Consider the following 19,661-nt stretch of genomic DNA (forward strand, 5'->3'; position numbering starts at 1 on the left):
AGGTGCTAGCAGAAGCGAACGACAGCCAAATTCGCAACGGTAGCTCGTTTCGCAAGCTGGAACGCGTACAACCGAGAGTAACAGTTCGCGAATGCCTTTGCAGGACTTTCGCGAAAGATACTTTCGCGCCGTTATCCGCGTCGAGCGGTTGCCGCTCTTCCGTCCAATTCCGTTTCCCGTGGCAAAAGGAAACGCCAGGCGCTCCACGATTCTTCGTTCCACCTGCGATCGCGAAACGACCTACGCCGTTTGCGTGCCGTTTACCATTGACCTCGCGAAACCTCTACCTCCGTCTATCTCTGTCAGGCGTCTACGTCCACCTTCTTGCAAACACGGTGTACAGACGCGAGACATTTGCGTAGATTTCGAGAACTAGGTTGGCGAGTTGCATTCGCCGAGAGATCGTGAAACGCACGCTCGTCTCCGTTTCCAACGGCGAGCAAGTGGCAAGTAAGACGAGCGCGACGAAACGCTTGATAAGTCGCCGAGGAACGATCGTCGATCGCGCTATCTGCGAATACGTTCGTCGGTGAGTATGCGGCTTAACGCGTCGCGTCTCCCTGGTGCGCATTAGCAAATGCACCGGCGGGCCGATCCAGCGTTAAACGCCGACTTTTCTCGCCTGGCTAACGATCTCGAACGAAACAAACGGAGAGAAACGAGCGTGTTCACGGTGCGGGGAAACCGATATCCAGCCGCGAAGGGTTAATCTTTTAAGCAACGCCGCCAGAAGCTGCTCCAGTTCACGTGCCACCGACTTCTTTGCCCCGCCGGACTGATTATTGGAAAGCTGATTAACGCCAACTGGGTCGACGCAGCACCACGCCGCTGCCTGCTCGTCCGACGCTTGTCGAAAAATCACGAGTCGCGGCGCCCGTCGACGACCAACGGAAAACACCACCAACTTCTGGAATTCGACGACAAAACCGACCCGGTCACCTCGATTCTTAATACCCCTATCGAACCGACAACCCCTCCACCCTTCTCTGCGGTCTCCCTGTTTCCTCGACGGACGGCCAATCTGGGTCAAGCACAGAGTCACGGTCTTCCTGGATTTTCCGATGACCAACGTTTTTTCACTAGAAGCGAGTAGGTTGACGTAATTGTTTGTATACAGATAGGTACGAAGACGCTTATGACTCGTCGCATAATTATTCGAAAACCTCGTGGCCGTGGTTAACGGAGCTACGGGATTCGAGCGATCTTTTGGACGAATTTTTCTTTCTTCTTTCTCGGAAAGTTTCTTTCTGTCGCTTATTTACGTAGAAACGAAACTGAAAGATGGATCGCCGCGTCGGTGGTCTCGCGGGCATACGCGCGACCAAGAATATTTAGATTAGAAAATGCGTGGCCGTACGAGCGAACCCGCGCGTGTCTGTGCCGGAGGAAAAAGTTGCCGAGTGTCAGCCGCGAAGGAGAAAACGCGTGAAAACGACGTTACGAGACGCGGCCGCGAGATGTACGAAAGCAGAGGGAGAACCAGATAGCGAGCCAGATTTCCTCGTAGAATACGAATTATATAATTCGTTCGGTAATAGCTGTAAATATAAACACGTTCGTTCGATGATAATTTGCAGTAACATCCGATAAAAAAAAAAGAAGAAGAAAAAAAAAGGAAAAAGAAGAAAAGAACGGAGCGCCATCGAAATTTCTCGATATATTTGTCTCGGGAGAGGTCATCGCCGCCTGCGATCCCGATAAAATTTTGCATGCAGAAAATATCACGTCTGGTTCGTCTGGTTGTAGCGCCTGCGCGACGATACTCCGCTAATTATTACATAACGCTTGAATCTTTCATTATCAGATCTCTGGAAAAGGAAGGATCGTCGCGTCGCTAACGCATCTCGGTAATTACGTCGTTACGATATGATCCGGAACAAACCCAGCCGATCCTCTTGCTTTTCCTACGTACGACGCGCGTCTTTCCGCATAAATAATTTCGCTACATACGTCCATTTTCAGACGCAGGTGTACGTTGTCGCGGTAAATTTACTTCGCTTAAGGGCGAACGCCAGAGGAGACGAAGGTTCTCCGAAAGTAAGAAACGAGAGCGACTAGCGCTGACACGAGGCTGAAAATCCGAGTATCGAAACGTTACGCCACTCGCGCGAGTTGCGTTATCAGATTTCTTAGCGGAGCAACGATCTCGCGGCGACAGTTAGCCAAACCGCGACGCGCTGGAAACGGGGACGACGGTAACGAACGCTGGTTCTCCATATACGCGACCGACATATTAGAACGCCAATTACCCAAACAATCTACGGTAACAACGTACGCAAGCCGATAAATAACCGCTTTCGGTTACTTTGCGACGCTTGAAAAATACGAGAAGAGAAAAGAAGTGGCGAGTAACCGCTTGTTATCGTCGGACTACGGACGTTTCTACGGATTCGCGAAACGCAACTTCCAACCACTGGATCGCACGACGATGCGTCGTGCGCGTATTACGCGCGTTCCAGGCGGCTTTAACTTCGTCGACTCGAAACAAAAGCGACTTTGTCGAAACGTAACGCGACCGTCGATGCTCGAAGGAAATCTTTGACACGGAACTCGAACCAGAAATCGCACACCGAGATCTCGATAGTCGTGTCTGTCGGTATCTTCCATTCTGCCTGCGACTTTTCTAAAAAGTAATTTTCGTTGGGAAGAATATCGCGACCGGAAAGAGGAGAAGCAGCGGGGCGCGGAATACGAATAATCGAGAGTGGAAGAATCAACGTCCGGCGTATCGTAAACGAGCGGCGGTCTATCGTAAATCGAAACGATATTAATAGCCATGGTTGCGGCGTTGCGTGGCTGGCGATCGAGCGAGCGAACGAGCGCTCGTCTAACGCCGGCACTCGTACGCGAAATCGCCGATAAACTTCGATAAATAGATTGCGTTTTCCGCTATCGGCATGCAATGCCTGACACGCACTGTGTCAAGGCCCCGGTAGACGTGCGCGCCCGATGCTAATAGACTCATAGAGCGAGCGAGACCAGCCACGAGCAACAGAGAGAGGCAGAGGAACAGAGGTACCGGCTCTCCTAGCCTCTCTCTCCAGCTGCTTACTACCGTTTCGCTCTCCGCGTGTGTCTAGTCAGGGCTGTACCGATTCGACCAGTGACTCATCCATCGCGCCCATTCGTCCATCGGCTCCTCGAAATATTTAACGCGTTCTTTAACGCGTTCCACGACGTTCGAATTTCCGTTTTCGAGTCCTCCGATAGCTCCGATAGTTCGTGGGTTTGGCTTTTACTTGCAAACGACGATAGACTCGGTAACACCGACAATGTCGCTCTTTGGCTCGCGATTACTCGTTAGTTCGCTTTCTCTGCGAAAGATAGACGACGGTTCTAAGATGCAAGCATTTCGCGTACGTAATAGCTTCGATCTTACCGTAGACCGGAATTGCAGTTGCGTCTATCCACCTAAAAGTGATATCGCGACCGAAGGGTTCGACCGATTCATCCGACTTGTTCATGCTGGTAATGGTTACTCTTGATAATCAGGATATTCTCGAATTGAAAGAACCGGTTTGAAGCAACGTCCGTCTTTCTATCTAAATCGTTGGAATAATAACGAGCGGTAATGTGCGCGGATCCTTAAGGGACGCTCATTGTGGAGATAAAAAGGAAAAGGAGCAACGTGCGCTCCGAACGTACGATACCCTGCGTTCCTTCCTCTATCTTCCACTTAGTTTTATTTCTATTTGCATCTTCTAGAGTTTTTGCAAATTTCGCAGGTGGAGCGAGAACACCGAATCGATCGGTTCGACCGACTCAACGTACGCAGAGAGTGGTACGAGTACTTGCGCGTTGGTTCGCGAATGGTCACGGCCCTGCATCTGGGTCTAGGCGAGCTGTGGCGAGCGCGAGCGAATCGAAGATACCGCGAATCGGTGGAGCACGAAAAGGACGAGTTCGGGATAGAGACGATGCGTTAGGCGAGAGACGGAGAAATACGGAGAAGGCGGTAGCCAGGACGGCAAACCGCGTAATCAATGACGCGCGCTCCGCGCCGACCTAATTTACAAAGTTCTTCCTACACGTCGGATCGTATCGCCGTTCGGTTTGTACCCCAACTTCGATGTACTCGCGAGCCGGAAGCGTCTCGTTTCTCCCTCGCGTTCGATTTCCCTTTCGTCTACGCGCGTATCCACGTCACGTACCGCTCAGCCGAGTCCTTGAAACACACGCGTGTATTAGGTCGTCCGAAAAGTTTCTTTCGTTTTATGAGGAAACAATGGACGCACAACATTCTTCGTTTTACGTTATTTAATCGAATTACGTACGATCGATTTTGTTCTATCGAAATAAAGATCAGAACGTTCGACGGATTAGGTTTCATATTTGTATGACGATGCGTCGTTGTAAAAGACGTGTCTGTAAGAGAAAGACACTTTTCCGACAACCGATACCTTCGATAGATGAGTTAGAACTCAGGTTCTAAGTTTTAACGGAAGAACCGAGCGTACTGTGTACGCGTAAACGATCGTAATCGAAGTAAACGATGGATTTCGTTGGAAACGTCGTTCGTGAATTCACGTTTCGCGCTTCTGATCGAAACCTTTGGTCGAAATTACTTTGCCTCGTTACAATTACTACGTCGCCGAGAATCGACGGAGAGGAAATTTCCGTATCGGTTTCTATACCGAGGAAAATCGTTGCAGCTTTCACGAGCCGCTCGACGTCGGGTGCACCGGGGGCTCGCCAAACACGGAGAACCGCGTGTGGCCGTTTTCGCGATGTCCTCGAAACGATTCTCTCCTTCTCCGTGGCTTTCGCCACTCGATCGACCGCCACATCCGTCGACCGTCGTCGATTGCCCCTTCACGACGACGAATCACGGATTTTAAACCAGCGTACAGTTTGGAAGGAGGTATCGAAAAGGTTTTAAGAGCAACGAGCGAAAAGCACGAAAATGCCAGCGACCGCAAACTTCCTAAGACGTAACGGTTATGGATTCTGGTTATTTGGAGATCGGTGGATGGATCGAACGTCTCGATCGTTTATTAGGATGGCGAAATTTGTCCGGCACTCGGAGAAACCGAAAAATTATCGAAGATCCAGAAATAAGCGGAACGACTGACGAGGTTTATCCGGCTTTTCGCGAAATTATTCCAAGCGCCGTCTGACGACCCAATTCGCATCGACGACCGCGTCCACGTGGTGTTCGGAAATAATTCCTACGTTGTACTATCGTGGGCGCGTCGGATCGACCGCGGAAGAAATCTCCGGTTTACTTTGTATACAGCCAGACCTACCGAAATAGCTGTCACTCGAATTAACCACGCGTCCGATAAGCGTCGTATCGTGCGATATAAATTTCTTTAGGAAGAATAATCGCGCGTATCGTACCATTGACGAATGACGCCCAGCGAGAGTAAAAAATAGTTGGCTTTGAAAAATTACCGTCGCGTCCCTCCTCGATCGATTTCCAACCAGACGGACTAATGGCGAAGGAAATGGACCGTTTTCAACCTTTTTCCGTCACTTCGACACACGTATACCGAAAAATGACAGGCAACGTTTCTCGAGCGAACGACGCTCGAACCTTCGACGAACGACGCGCGAAGGGCGTTCGTTAATTATTCTCGTTCCACGACGCGGTAGTGTTTCCTTTTTTACTTCACGGACGACCCTTTCGATAAGTTTTTTTCAAAGTTGCCCTAAACGCGCAGATGGCTGTCGGAGGGTTCCAAACCGAGAAGAAAACGCGACGAGAACGATGGAAGGCCGGAGTAACGGGCGATTTCCGGTTTACCAGCGGCTCTGGATTCGTGTAACGTTATCGTTGGACCGATAATCAGCGCCGTGGAAAAGAAACGTGGGCCGATTCCGTGGGAATAAATCATCACGGAGAATTAGCACGAGGACGTTGCCCGATGTACTTACTTTTTTCCGATCGATCGGTGCCTCCTTTTTTTCTTTTTTTTTCTTTTTTTTTTTTTTTTTGTTCTGCGTAGAACCGAGTGCTTAACTAACAAAGACTTCTTATCACGACCGAAATAAAAAATTGATTAACCCAAATACAGCGAACCAGTCCAACCCACTTTTCAACGCGGTTCTCTCTCTCTCTCTCTCTCTGTTCGACGTGTTTGCTTTGTGCAACGCTCTTGTACCGTGGACCGGCTTTTCAAAGCCGGAAGAACTATTTTTCCACACGGCTTTCAAAACTATCGCGCGAAGCTGAGCTCCGTGGAGAGAAACGGCTGTCGTCGACGCGGGATCAAAGGAAGGCGCGCGAACCTCGAGTTTCGTCAAAGAGCGGAGAGGACGGCGGGTGTATCGCGTCCCGCTGTGTTTCCGGAAGCAACGTTTGTTTCAACGTTTTCACCGACGATAAATCTACCGCCGATAATCCCGTTCGATCCGATATTTGCATGGTTCCGCGGAGCAACGACACTCCATAGCCGCGCCTCGTAAATCCCCTCTAAACGTACAACCCTATGCCCGGGCACGTTCCTCGCCGCTTAAAAACCCATCCGCCAATGGATTCCGCCAGCCTGTTGAATATGCAACGAGGTAATTCCGGCGGAAAAACCATCCGGACGACCGATGCGATGAAAAGAACAGCGAAAATCGTAAAAGGAGGAGCGTAAAATTGCCCGTTCGACTCCGACGATAGCGAACGCAAGGGGGAAAAGCGCAATTTCTATTATCGAGGCGATTACCAACGTGTTCGAGCGGCAGGAATCTCAACGAGGTTGGAATCTAGATCCGGACGCGCGAACACGCACGCGGATCCCTCGTTAGTCGGTGGGCGGCCCTTCAAGGGCGCGACCAAGTCCCACGACCAGGCCAAGGGTTCTTCCTCGACGATCGTCGAGGGGCTGCCACGCGAGTACTGTACGCGTTAACGCGCGATCGTGACACGAACCAGACTTCCGTTCTACGCGGTTCTGTCTCCTCCTTGCCGCTTCTGCTTAGCCGATAATCGTGGTTTCCCTCGTTCTCGTTTCCGACCTAAGCTTTTCCTCTTCCTCGCGATACGCATCGCGACCTGGTCGTATTTAATCGAGGGATGTACTACCTTCTGCCATCTTGGCGCGTCTTCGCCGGCTGACTTATCGCGCGAGGCGTTGAAAATTGCGACACGGTATCGCGCATCGGATGGGTCGGATAGATTTAGATAGTTTCGGGATTAAGTGGTCGTCGTTGCCACCGTACGTGGCAATCGCGTATATAAATGTAGGCGTTCGCGGAATCGCAAGGGGACCGCGATCGAATGGAACAGAGTTGGAAAGCTGGAAACTAAAAACAGTCGGATTCTACGAAGATGCCGAACAACGTTATTCCGGTTCTAAGATCGATTTGCTTTCCAATAGCACGGCCAACGAAAGGAGCGAAGAAAACTGGCGAGCGTGATTTATTTACGACCGTTAGTCGTGAAACGTATTTGCGGAGCGCGTTCAATTATTTCGTCGCGAATCATCGATAATTTATCCGCGCGGAAATATCCAGACGAGAAGCTCTCGTTTTCGCAGGAGCACTTAGTCAGTCGATCGATTATCCAGGGGAAATCGTTCGACGCGCATAGAGGCTGAACTTGCCAGGCAAAAATAATTCTATCGCGAAACGCGACGCGTCGTCGCTGCATCCCTCCAGATTCGTCTAATTTCGAATTTAATCTCGTACGTATGCGACAAACGGTCGATTTCCTTCGAGAAATCTACGATCTTCGAAAGTTTCTTCCATCGAAGGAAACGAGGAACAGCCTCTGGCACGATCAGAGGGTGAAAAGATAACGGAGAAAGGTTCGAGCCGTGAGTTCGATCGCGTGGGATATTCGCCGACAGTTTTATTGTAATTCTAATGCCTCGTCCACGTTCGCTTCCAACGACGGATTCTTTTATCTGCGCAGAATTACCAAGCCGACCGACGTTGATTTATAGACGGGACATTACGCAAGCTCGACGTTATCATCCAGAGAGCCCATAAAGAGATTAGAGAGAGGGAAAGAGAAAGAGGAAGGAACGTAACCTTTTCCTCTCCGCGCTTTCGCAAATTAATGGCCGCCGAACGGTCGGCTATCGCGGCACCAATAAACAATTGGCTCGGCTTTTCCTCTTGACCCAATTAGACGGCGGCGTTCCGGAACGCGTTTCGTCGGGTCTTTTTCCGAGAATCGAGGCTGACACGTTTCGCGCGATCGGGAAACTATTTCGACGTGGTCGCGCGTCTGCTCGTGGAAAGCTCGCGGTAGTCGGAAAGACGCGGATCCGCGAGCGCGCGGTCGATCGATTCGCAACGAGCCTAAATCACGACGGCGAAAATCGTGGCGCAGGGAGGACCGCCTTCCGGAATTCCTGCGGCGGACGCGAACGCGAGGGCGGCGCCTAAAGTCGACGCTATCGTCGATCGTTTCGAGGCGTTAAAAAGGAAGCGCTAAACAAGGTGAAACAAGGTCGTCGAAACGTTGGTTCGAAAGCTGTTGGATCGATTTTGGGCGCAGCTCGATCGTGCCAATTGCGCGTACATTACGCTACAGGATGATGACGCACGCGTAACGCGGTAAAAAGAACTTTTAACTCGCGTATCTCTTTGTACGATACCGTTGATCGCCTCTCACTTTTCCCCATCTTCGATCGTTTTCCACGTTTTGCGTCATGCCGCGGCTCTGCGGCTTGTTAAGAACGAGATAACCGTCTCGGCACCGTACAACGTCGCGAACAACCGAAAAATCGAACAGGATGAAGAATATGATCGCGACGATAGGATCGGCCGTGAACCGTGCTCGATTACGAGCAGCGATCGACGCACGTCCCACGTACACGGAGAAACCGATTACACGGTTCGCGTATCGTATCCTTAACGGCGCATTCTTCAACGGAGATGTCATCAGCCTAACAATACGCCGATCGTTCGCGCTCCCGCGCCTATCTCCGTGACACGCCAACAAATCGCGAGAGATAAAGCAACGGAGCGTCGGTTTCCGCGACTCCGCGCGGTCCGTTTCCCCTTGCGCGCGTTCCTCCGCCTCCTCGCCGACAGAGAAACGTCGTGCCTTTTCCATTCGTGCCTGATCGCTCGTACTCTGACCGACGATGAGACGAGGAGGCTGGCAGCAAGGGAGGAAGAAGGAGAAAAGAGGGTGGGCGATATCGGGGCTAATAACGTAAAACGACACGGAATTTGGTCGTGCAACAGGCACGCGTACGCGTATCGCAAGATACGGTACGGTGTTGGTCGCCTCTCGCGCTTCTCCTCTGCGTGTACACGCCATGTACACAACGATGTACACGTGTGCGCGTATTTACACGCGGAGACAGGGCTCACAGGTTAGCCTCGGCCCACATTGGCATAACACTTTCACTGACGTAACACTTCACTCTAAACTGTTGCGTTGCCATACACGTATCCCTCCCTGCCTCCCTTCCTCGCGTCCTACCTGTCGGTCGCGCCGTGATACTCCGCGATGGGAATGATGCCCTCGTAACCGACGTATCGATACTTTTGTACTCCAAGACTCTCCGAGTCTTCTGTTTCGTTTCTTCTCTTTTAAGGCTACCGACGACTCCAACGCGCCTCGACCATCTCTCTTCGTCGCGTTTTACAGCTTCCGATTGTTCCTTAAAACGTATCTAACGGGTGTCCTAACGTTCATGGCCAGGCGTGCATACGCCGCCAACGTGCGAATAATCCCTACGATTCTGCGTATGTGCGTGGAATTTGTATCGATTTTATGCCCAGGTTAACCTTCGTCTTCCCTCTCCAAGCTGCCGATACAATTTTTTCGAGAGATGCACGCAGCTAGACGGACGTTCGATACACGTACGACGATTACGAAACTTATTATCCTGGAATACTAGAGTTCCGCGAATAACAACGTCCGACTAATAATTACGTTCGTAATCTACGTAAAATACGGCGCGTGATTATCAAATTCTCGTTATTCCGTATCCTCGACAGCATCTATCGACTTCTTTTTCTTTTCCTCGGTTCGAGAACGGCACGCCTGTCGTCCGATCGGCTCTTCGTTCGTCGAAGAAATCGCAAGTCGGATACGCGTACGCGCAACGAAAAATCGAACGACGACGCGCGTCGGTTCTCGACAGAGATGGAATCGCGTTGACATTTACGTCGGAGAGGCGGTCGACTCGAACGTGGCGTCGAATCTTCCGCGTACGAGACGAAAATCGTTTCCCAATTATTATCTATGACGCAATGGCTGGCGATGTGTGCGTGTCTCGAACGAAAAAACACGCGCACCTTTTAAAATCGGGAAATCCTTGAGCGGTAATTTACATACGTATCGCGGTTACTGGAAAAACGACGGAGAAAAACTCGAGGAACGAGCGGCAACAGGATTTTCCGGCCGTGAAACTCTCACCCGGCTTTTACTCCGCTCGAATCGTTATCGGGCCTTTGCTATGTTTCGAAATAGCGACAGGGATAGAAGAAAGGTAGCCAAAAACATGTAGAAATAAAAGCATTCGTTCGAATGGAAGTAAAATGTTATTTACAGCGTGCGCTCTTAACGCGTTCGCTCGCGTAACTTTACGCTGCCCAACGAAGCACCATCTTCTTTCGTCGAGTTTCGCACTTTGTTCGCGCGTCGTCAAATTTTCGTAGTCGTACGAAGGTATTAGCACGAACGGTACTTAGACAGATAAACTTAACTGTAATTACCGCGTTTCTAATTACCGCGTAAATATCACGATAAACACAATGGCGTAGAAGTAATTTTCGATCGTTTCGTATACTCTTCTTATCCGATTCGAATTAAGATCGTTTTTTCCTGGTTGCTTCGCATCCATCTACGATAATTATCGGGCGATTTAGACGTCCGTAAACGTCGGTAGGTAGACGGACAAACAGAGGAGACGAGGAACGAAAATTTCCATCGTTATTAGCCAGTTAGCGTTTGCGAGAGACGACAGAGTCCGTTCCTGGGGCTTTCCAAGTTTCGATAAAATCGGTGGAAGCTATTCGGCTGGTAAACAGCTACCGATCGAAATTAATACGGACGTCTAACTCGGGCGCGGCCCGGTAACCATCGCGCTGTCCAGGGAAGGCCGATTACGACACCGGAAGCCGAGTTATTTGCAAAGGCACCTGCTACGGTTGGACACCGATCGACGAAACAAACCCGTGTCTCGAGACGGAGCTACACGATCGATCGACCGATCGATCGTTTTACCGGCTAACCGTAACCCAATTTCGTGCGTCGGTAGAGAACGCGTGTTGCGTGTACGCGGTTTACAACGCACACGCATACACGCGTACATCGTTGACTCGTGTAGTATAAGGAAATTCCCGATCTCGCGAGCCGTGATTCTCTTGCGAAACTGTTTACCTGCCGGCGTATGGGATAGGTCCAAGGATAAAAGATTACACGAGTCTCTCCGCGACGTTAGTCTCTCGTCTCTCCAACGACACGGTTCGCCTCCCTCCATTTTTGTTTATACTTTTCCGCCGCTGTTGAATTCGATCGGCCTACTTTCCCGTCTATTCTGTTACGACGGTTCGCGGTGACGATCGCGTAATGTCCGTGCAACGAGACCGATTTTCAATAGCGAGCGTTTCGATTCGTAGAATCGGCGTTCTATCGGCCATCGACGAGATTTCTTTTATCACGAAGAACGTGGCGCTCGAACGAGCATCGACTAACCGAGATACTCACTTTCCCAAGTCTTGGTTCGTAGGAGAAAATAGCGAGAGAATCGTCTCGATACCCAGAGACGAATTCCTCTCTTCGACGACTTAGTAGCCAACGACGTTTTCTTTCTCTTCGAGCGTCGAGTCGTGTCGCGTTAACTCTGTTTCGTACGATCGAAAAGAGATAGAAGAATCTCGATAAATAGTTCGAAGGTTAAAACGAAAGAAAGCGATATTTTAAGCGCAACTTTTCAAACTTGCGAAACGTCCGACACTCGCGACGCTTTCAATGTCAAAATTTTAAAGATCGAGCACCGAAGATTCGCGCGAGACCTATCCGAGACTTTCGACATCTGCATAGCGTTGAAAATGTTCGAATCGCTCGAAAATTGAGATTCGAATGCCAGAGATCGCCGAAGAACGCCAGATCGTGGACGCGTCGTTCTCGTCGAACTCCGGAAAAAAAAAGCGCATTCCGACTGCGGAAACCTTCAAGGTCCGTTCATTGTGTCCGTAGAACGCTTCCTTCCCTTTTTATTTAACGATAAAATACCGTGTTATCCGGCTACGGGTCCCGCCGGTATAATTAAGCGCGAAGGACACGCGGGTCGGTAACTTAATTCCCACGAGCGGCGTGCACGCGGCTTCGTGACTTCTGCCATGCGTTTCCTCGCCGGCGTGTTTCCATGCAATTTTCCTGACGGCCCATCGCCGGCTTTCGCAACGAAGATCAACTTTGCACGACAAGAGGAAACGGTCGAGAAACAACAATGCCAACCGGTTCCTCCTGCAGCCGAAAATAATTGAGGATGTCTCTCCTCGATCTCGTTATCGCGTTGCCTCCTTTTCTCTTTATCCTCGAACGTATCTCGCAGCGAACTGTTCGCTTCTGTTCGAAAAATCTTGTTCGTCGTTAAAAAATTTCTCGAGTTAAATCGCGTTCTTATCGGAGAAAATTGTTCCTTTCGCGAGTGTCTCTCGTTTATCGTCGGTGCCGAAAAAACACGTGACGTTAAGACGCTTTTCCACCGATCCAATGGGTCACGTTTCAGCGTAACAACAACAAAGCATTGGTGAACGATGAGACGACAGCGAAGGCGCGAGTTCCAGCTACGTCGGTTTCGAGAATGTCGAAAAAGCCGCGGGAGATCGTTCGCCGGAAAAAAGGGACTCCCTCAAAGGGACTGTCGAGGAAGTCTCTACTGTAAACAGACCGCGTGCATCGGCTTCGAGAAACTAGGGACGCTACACGGGGGCCAACGATGCACGTGTTCCCCGTTAGTACGCCGTAACTACCCTCGTAAAACCGCGTTCTCGTTTCCGTGTGTTGTGCTTTCGAATTTTTTGTCAACCCTTCCGAGTCGATCACGAAGACGGCACGTACACCTGTCACCAGACCTCGTCTCAACGATCCCCAAGATTTTAACGCCGTGCATGGGAACACGCCGAGGATCACCGTCTGTTTATGTACATACGCGTTCACTCTCGTTTCGCTTTCGAGAACCCTTGGTGCGACGTTTCTCTGACTCTACGACACCGGACGAACCACAACTACGAGTTGACTCGCATAATTACGCTGATTTCGTCCGCTTTGATAGATCGTAAATACGACGCAAATCGGAAGCCGAGCTAAATTGAAACGCAAAGGATCGTGATAAATTGATAAATTGATACGACGAGATCGTAATCGATATTGCAAGCCTCGTCAGGGGTCTTCTTATCGGGCAGCGGATGAACCAACTCTTTGTTTCTACGAAACGGTAAAACGCCGTGTTTCGTTTTTCTAATTTACGCTAAGAAAAAAAAAAGAAGATTTATCGTTTTGTCCCACTGATAGAAAAAATATGTATCGTGCGAAATAAAGTGGGGAATAACGCGATATTAGCTCGCACCGATACGAAACGCGTTCTTCCACCAGCGAATACACGCTGCGCGCGTAGACGGTGTTCCCTGGCTATGAAGACGATCTACAAATATGTTTCTTCCGCAGCTTCCTCCGTATCTCTTGCCTTTTCGAATTATAGGCGACGCAAAAATTGCTCGACAGAGAAACAAAGGCAGAAGGTTTGCGTTTCTCTACAGCGAGGGAAAACATGTTTGTACAGGCAGTGGTAGATTTCCAACAGGTGGTTCTGGGAATCGCGTCGAGCAGACTCGCGGGTCTTTCGAGTTCGAATTTCCAGCCGCGTCGAGTCGATCGAAGAAATTAGCGAAGCGTCGAGGAAGCTGCGGTCGGGTCGGGTTCGCCGCGTCGAAACCAAACCTCGGGTAAATATTATCTCAAGCTTTATACACGGCGGAGAAATCGGAAGGGAACGGTCCGCGAGTTTCTGCCCGGCTTCCGCGTCTGCTTTCGAAAACGCTTTATTCGTTTTTCCCTTTCGGCGTACCGCGTACGTAGTCGTGGACCTTTCGTACGAGAACCAGCGACGCTTACTTTCCACGTTAGAAAACGCGGTGATCTACATGGGCGAAACCGATTCGAACGAAGCCGAAGAGAAAGATAGAGGATCTCGTGAAAGTGGAAAAAAAAGAGGGTCTCTGGTTGTTCGTCACGGGGCTCGTCGCGCTTCTGTCTCGTTGCGTATTTACGCGCCAATTTAGTCCTTTCGCGAGGAAAAGCGGCTACGGTGACTCACCGCCTAGACTCGTTCGCCGCGTATCGAGTCACTCTACAGACTCGACCGGTGCCCTAAAATCGACTCTGCGATTGCTCAAGGAATTCCTTCTCTAAAAGGGAACGACTACGCTGCTTCGTATATTATGATTTTCCGATATCTAGATTCGTTTTTCAACCGGTACGACCACGTATACCGTGCTTAAACGCGAAAGAGAAGAAACCTAACCCTAACCTAACGCCAATCTAAAATCACGGAAGTCGAGTTTCGATACCTTCGAGATCGAAATTTTCTGCCAATTGTCTCGCATCTACGAACGAGATATCTCGCGTGATATTCTGCGTTTCTGACGATTTCCGCGAATTCTAGTGGCGCGACGATCGAATATGGCGCTAGTTGGAACGAGTATCGCCTCGGGAGGGGTTATAGGTAATGCCGGAGTGCCTCGACAGGGGGCCCTGACCCCGATTGCAGAAAATGTCAACACTCTGGTTACGTGGCCGCACTATCGCCGTCCGCGAAGCAAACGCGCGCACGAAAACGCTCGCAACGGCGAACGTGGAGCGTGAAAATGCGCGAGAGGGGGGAAAATACACGGTGCGGTGGGTGTATGGGTGCGCGAGCGCGTGCACAACACACGTAACCGCGGTACGCTTTGGTGTCTTTAAAGTGGCCATCTTGACTTCACTTTCAAACGCTTCGTGTGTCTTGCTATCGGACTGCAGACAACGAACTAGAGGGAAAAGAAGACGGAAGGATACGGGGGAAAGCAGAAGAAAGACGGAACACGGTGTACGCATTGTGGCACCGTGTGGCAATACGAGGAAGCCGATTACTCAACGATCCAGGATCCCTCCTCGTTCAACGCTGGTTACACGTGATTCCGACTAAACTCCGCGTCTTGCGTATCGATTCGTACTCGTCGAATCTCTCTCGCCTCGTTTCTTTTTCCTTTTTTTTTTTTCTTGTTTCCACGTTGCTTGATCGAACACGAGATCGAAGTGAGTTTTCTGCCACGATACAAACAACGAGTTACCCGCGAGAAAATCTACGTTTAGCAGAGAAAATTCTAGAATCTTGGCCCGAGGGGTTAATGAAAAAGTAATTGGATGAAAAATTGCGTTTCGTATCGCTGCGCGATTTTGAAATGACTTTTTCACCTCGTAGTAGAATTCCATTTACGGCAATAAAAATGTATTTAGCGCGATTAACCCGTGTGCGACGTAAAGGCTAGCCCGGTGAAGCATTTTAAACATCATCGGTTCGAACGCCCGAAATATTCGTTTGAAAATGTGAACTGTATTAATCTGTACTGAACTCACCGTCAATCTTCGTTATCCCTGTCATTTTCCCAAACCATCGCCGTACATAGACGTCGAAATTCGTGATAAAACGCGACCAAGATGCGGAGAAATAAATTCGAGTGGAAGGGAGTGGCGGCCGGTCGAAGGGAGTAAAGGAGGAAGATGCATCGATGGCAAAACGGTGGGATATCGATTCGCTGCACCTGTTTTTCTTCGACGAACAGCCATAGAACGAGGGGAGAGAAAGGGGGACGAGAGAAAGGGAAAGGGAGAGAGAAAGGGAAAGGGAGGGAGAGAGAGAGAGAGTCGACGCCGGGTCTCGAATCTATTTCCGTGGGGCCCTAACCCGAGTGTCGAGAGACGGAAACAGACGGAAACAGACGGACGGGGGAAGAGAGACAGCGCAACAGAGAGACAGGGGAAGAGGAGAATTTATGTGTTTGGAGAGGGTCAAGGGAACGAGGGTAGCGACAAGTGCAGCAGAATCGTACAGCTGGATGCAACAGGGGGTAAAGAAACGCGTTCCCCTGTCACGCCTGCGTTATCCAAACTAATTTCTCAGCGTCACTTGAAAATCGATCTTTTTTAACCGCGTTCCAACGAGTTCCTAGGAAATTTGAGTTGTCGCGCGACTCGTTCCGCGAATATTCGTGTAATTTCCGTTCGATGAATCTCGAGCTCTTGAGAAAAAGTGCGAATGTTTGGAGAAAGGAAGGTGAGAGAATTCACCGATATTGTCGATTTTCACGCGTTCACCGGTCGACGTATCTATCGCGAGCGTGACGACGCCAACGATTCTACGTGAAAATCCACTTTTTCGTCGGTTACGCAGGATGCACACGGCGAAAGTGATGCGTGTCGAAGAGACGAGACAGTGGAGTCCGACAGAGCGAGCAAAAGTGCACGCGAGAGTATACGCGAGAAGTTCTTTTCTCTCGTGCTCGTGACTCGAGAAGTTCACTCGGTAGACGTAGAGATTCACGGACGTAAAGTCGGAATTCGTTTCGATCTAGCTAGACACACGGCTTGAGAATCGAGTTTCTCGCATTATGCCAGAGGGTAGCAACCGATAAGGAGGCTCGAGTATTTTTGCTAAAAAAAATCGATCGACCGGCGTAACTGGATCGATGCTCGCTCTTCTGCGTCGGTAAGCAAAGCGGAAACGAACTACCGGCCGCAAAATTCTTACCGACAGTAATTGGAACGTAAATACGTGGACGACGCGAACGACATATTTTCGTCAATATTTTACTGGAACAGCGTTCTAATCTGTATTTATAATAGTTTTGCTAGAAAGTACACGGTTTCTCACTTTCCAACCGCTTTCTAAAAATGTGAAAAGAACAACGGCGAGCACCCATTCCGATTCGTGTTCTAACGGCACGTAATTGGCCGTCGCGGCCTGCGGTTGAAACGGAGTCGCGAAGTCTACCGCGGATCGTTGAAACGTAAGACGCGCAGTGAAAATTTCCGTTCCACTGTATCGTCGCAACGAAAAAGAGAGAAAGAGAAAGATGGAAACAAAAACGAGCAACACGAATCGAGTAAACGTTCGAAACTCTTCGCGATCTTGAATTTTCGAGAACTAGAAACGTTGATCCGATTAATTTCTATTACCGTTTAACCAGAGCCACTTTCTTCCTTTCCTTTAGACGCTTGCAATTTTTCTTTGTTATCGTTAAACACTGGCAGACAGAAAGACTTTGACGCCCCTTTGATCGTTTTAAACGCTCGGGTTAAAGGCTAAGCGTCTCACGCGGCCTACAAAAGGTCGTTACCACTTTAGCAGTGTCGCGCATAAGATACGTTTGTAAGACGGTTGCATGCACGTACGTACGATACACGCGTTAAGCATCGAAGCAGAGCCGAGGACGCGCGAGCGTCCCGTTGTCGCTTCAGCAGGTATGTTCCGAGTTATAGAACACGACACCTAACGCTCCAAGTGGCATAATATTTGCGCCGCGCAAGCCTTAAGGTCGTGTAAATACGTTCTTCCTCGGCGGTCGTTGCACGTTTCTACGTCTCGAGGCTGACTCGAAGCAATCGCGAAATCGCGTACGCACGTAGTGTGTTGTTACGACATGGCTGTAAATTGTAAGAATTGGGCCACTGCGAACACCAGCGCAGAGCTTTGTGTACGTGCATGTCATACGCGAACGTCGGCTGCTTTTTTTTCGCGTCGACGCAAGAACGCAGGCGCAATTATCGCTAACGCGGATGTCTGGTCGCGATTCGCGGGGCCTTGGCCGGTTTCCCTTTCGGAGTAGCGAATCGGCATTGTTTAAATACCAAGTGTAGTTCGACCACGAGTCCTACTCCCGATGTGTACGTCGTTCGTTCGTATCGATGTAAGATACACGCTCTCCCATGGAACGACCACGCGAGCAATTTCTATTGTACCGACAGGAAAGACATTTACGATGGTAAATCGAGCCGCCTGAAGCACCGGTAAACGAACGAAAGTATCGATAATGTAGGACACCGGAGATATAACTACGGTCGGTAACGTAGATTGGAAACAATGGTAATGTAACATACGACGGCCGATACAATAGATGGAACAACGATCGAAATTGCAAGATCGTTGAAACACCAACGAAACCGAACCGCGGTCGATCGTTGATTAAAATCGCGAAACGAGTACGTGGAAGAAACTTACCTTTACTCGTTTCAGGTTGAATATTCTCCGTCTTGATCTCTGCCCTCGTTGCATACGGGATGGAAGTTGGAGATGCTTGCGACGAAGGAGCCGCCAATTTTTCTGTTACGAGAAGAAAAAAAAAAGACGTTGGTTGACGATGACAGTCCCCGTGCTTGAAATCTCGTCTACTTACGAAACTCACCTGCTAACAAAGGGTTGGCAGCCGCGATGTTGTACCTCTGCCGTCGACAGGAAGGGGTTACGGAAGTTGTAGTGGACGTGGGTTGACTGGCTTCAGCCAAATCAGCTTGCAGTTCTCGAAGGAATGTGTCTAGCGTGTCAAAGGGTTCCTCACCTGTGACACCAGCCATTCCTTCGCCCTCTTCCGCCGGCATGTTCGGAGCTGCCGGCGTCCCCACAAGAGCACTCAATTCCATCGGGGAAAATTCTACCGATTGCCCTGTGCTGCTTTCCTGGTGAATCGATAAAGTCTAGTTATCACTTGTTTTCGCGCGAAATCGATCCTTTCGCTCGGATGAAAATCATCATGGCGGACGAACCTGGAGACATTGCGTTAAGTCGACCATTTTGCCGTCATTGTCAGGGCACCAAAGTAACTCGTCGTCTATGAAGGGCATGTTTGACTCCTCCTTGGGCACGAGGGTGGAGGTCAGCGTGAGGGTTTGCGATACGGGGACCGGCATCGGGACCCGTACCCTGCGGCGGGGCCTCTTTAGCCACCCCCGCGCTTTCTAACATCCAAAACCACCTCTGAAACGTCCCCACTTTTCGTCTCCTTCTTTTTCTGCTCCACAGATTTCTCCCTTTCGATTTACGCGCTACTCCGATTCCCCTGCAACAAATAAATTACATTTGTCGTAGAACGAAACTCTCAGCGAAACGGAAATCATTAGTTACGTTCAAAAATTACTTTCTCTCGTTACACGGAACGGGTATGTTCTTGCGAGCTAATTCAACGATCGTTTCGACAGTGGTCGCCGCGATCGTCGATCTTTAGCTCGACGTATTCGTCGATAGCGAGAAACGGCTCGATAGGTTTAATTATTGCGCGAACCGTGAAACGGTCCCGATCGATCATTCAGTTCGTCGATGCAAAGCAAACCGATTCCAATAATTAGAAGTTGATGCATGTAGAAGCATGTAACGGGACAGGTAACGCTGGCATTTCCATGAAAGTGAAAACATCGAGTGAAAACTTTCTTTCTGGCTTGTAGGTTGTTTCACTTCCTGTGCGCGTAACCTCACTCTCCTGCCGCCGCTGCATTTCTATGCAGCTTCTACACGCCGCTGTCTTTACGTAATCCTCAGCCGCGAAAGAAAGTTTCCATCGTTGCGAGGAGGTTAACATCCTCTAGCCTACCTATTCAAATATCGTTCGCTGCCCCATGTAATCGGGAGCAACGCGCTGCGTTGAAAACGAGGCGATCAAATATCTATATACCCGCATGGAAAGAGAACTCTCCAATGAAACCTTATTATTTCCTTTCTTTATAT

General features: G+C 49.8%; 1 protein-coding gene across 5 annotated transcripts in view; it reads right to left on the reverse strand.

Moving 5' to 3' along the window:
• LOC117237274 (ecdysone-induced protein 74EF) overlaps positions 1 to 19,661 on the reverse strand; it is a 143,446-nt gene that overhangs the window by 85,525 nt on the left and 38,260 nt on the right. For all 5 annotated transcript variants that reach the window (XM_033501501.1, XM_033501080.1, XM_033501337.1 and 2 more), the window contains exons 2-4: positions 18,707 to 18,999; positions 18,349 to 18,619; positions 18,165 to 18,266 (exon numbers count right to left, since the gene is read on the reverse strand). In XM_033501501.1, the coding sequence (XP_033357392.1) occupies positions 18,165 to 18,266; positions 18,349 to 18,619; positions 18,707 to 18,850 (517 nt within the window). In that variant the 5' untranslated portion in view covers positions 18,851 to 18,999. The remainder of the gene's footprint in view (positions 1 to 18,164; positions 18,267 to 18,348; positions 18,620 to 18,706; positions 19,000 to 19,661) is intronic.

Source organism: Bombus vosnesenskii, unplaced genomic scaffold, assembly GCF_011952255.1.
Source record: "Bombus vosnesenskii isolate JDL3184/JDL3185 unplaced genomic scaffold, Bvos_JDL3184-5_v1.1 scf7180000013262, whole genome shotgun sequence".
NCBI lineage: Eukaryota > Metazoa > Arthropoda > Insecta > Hymenoptera > Apidae > Bombus > Bombus vosnesenskii.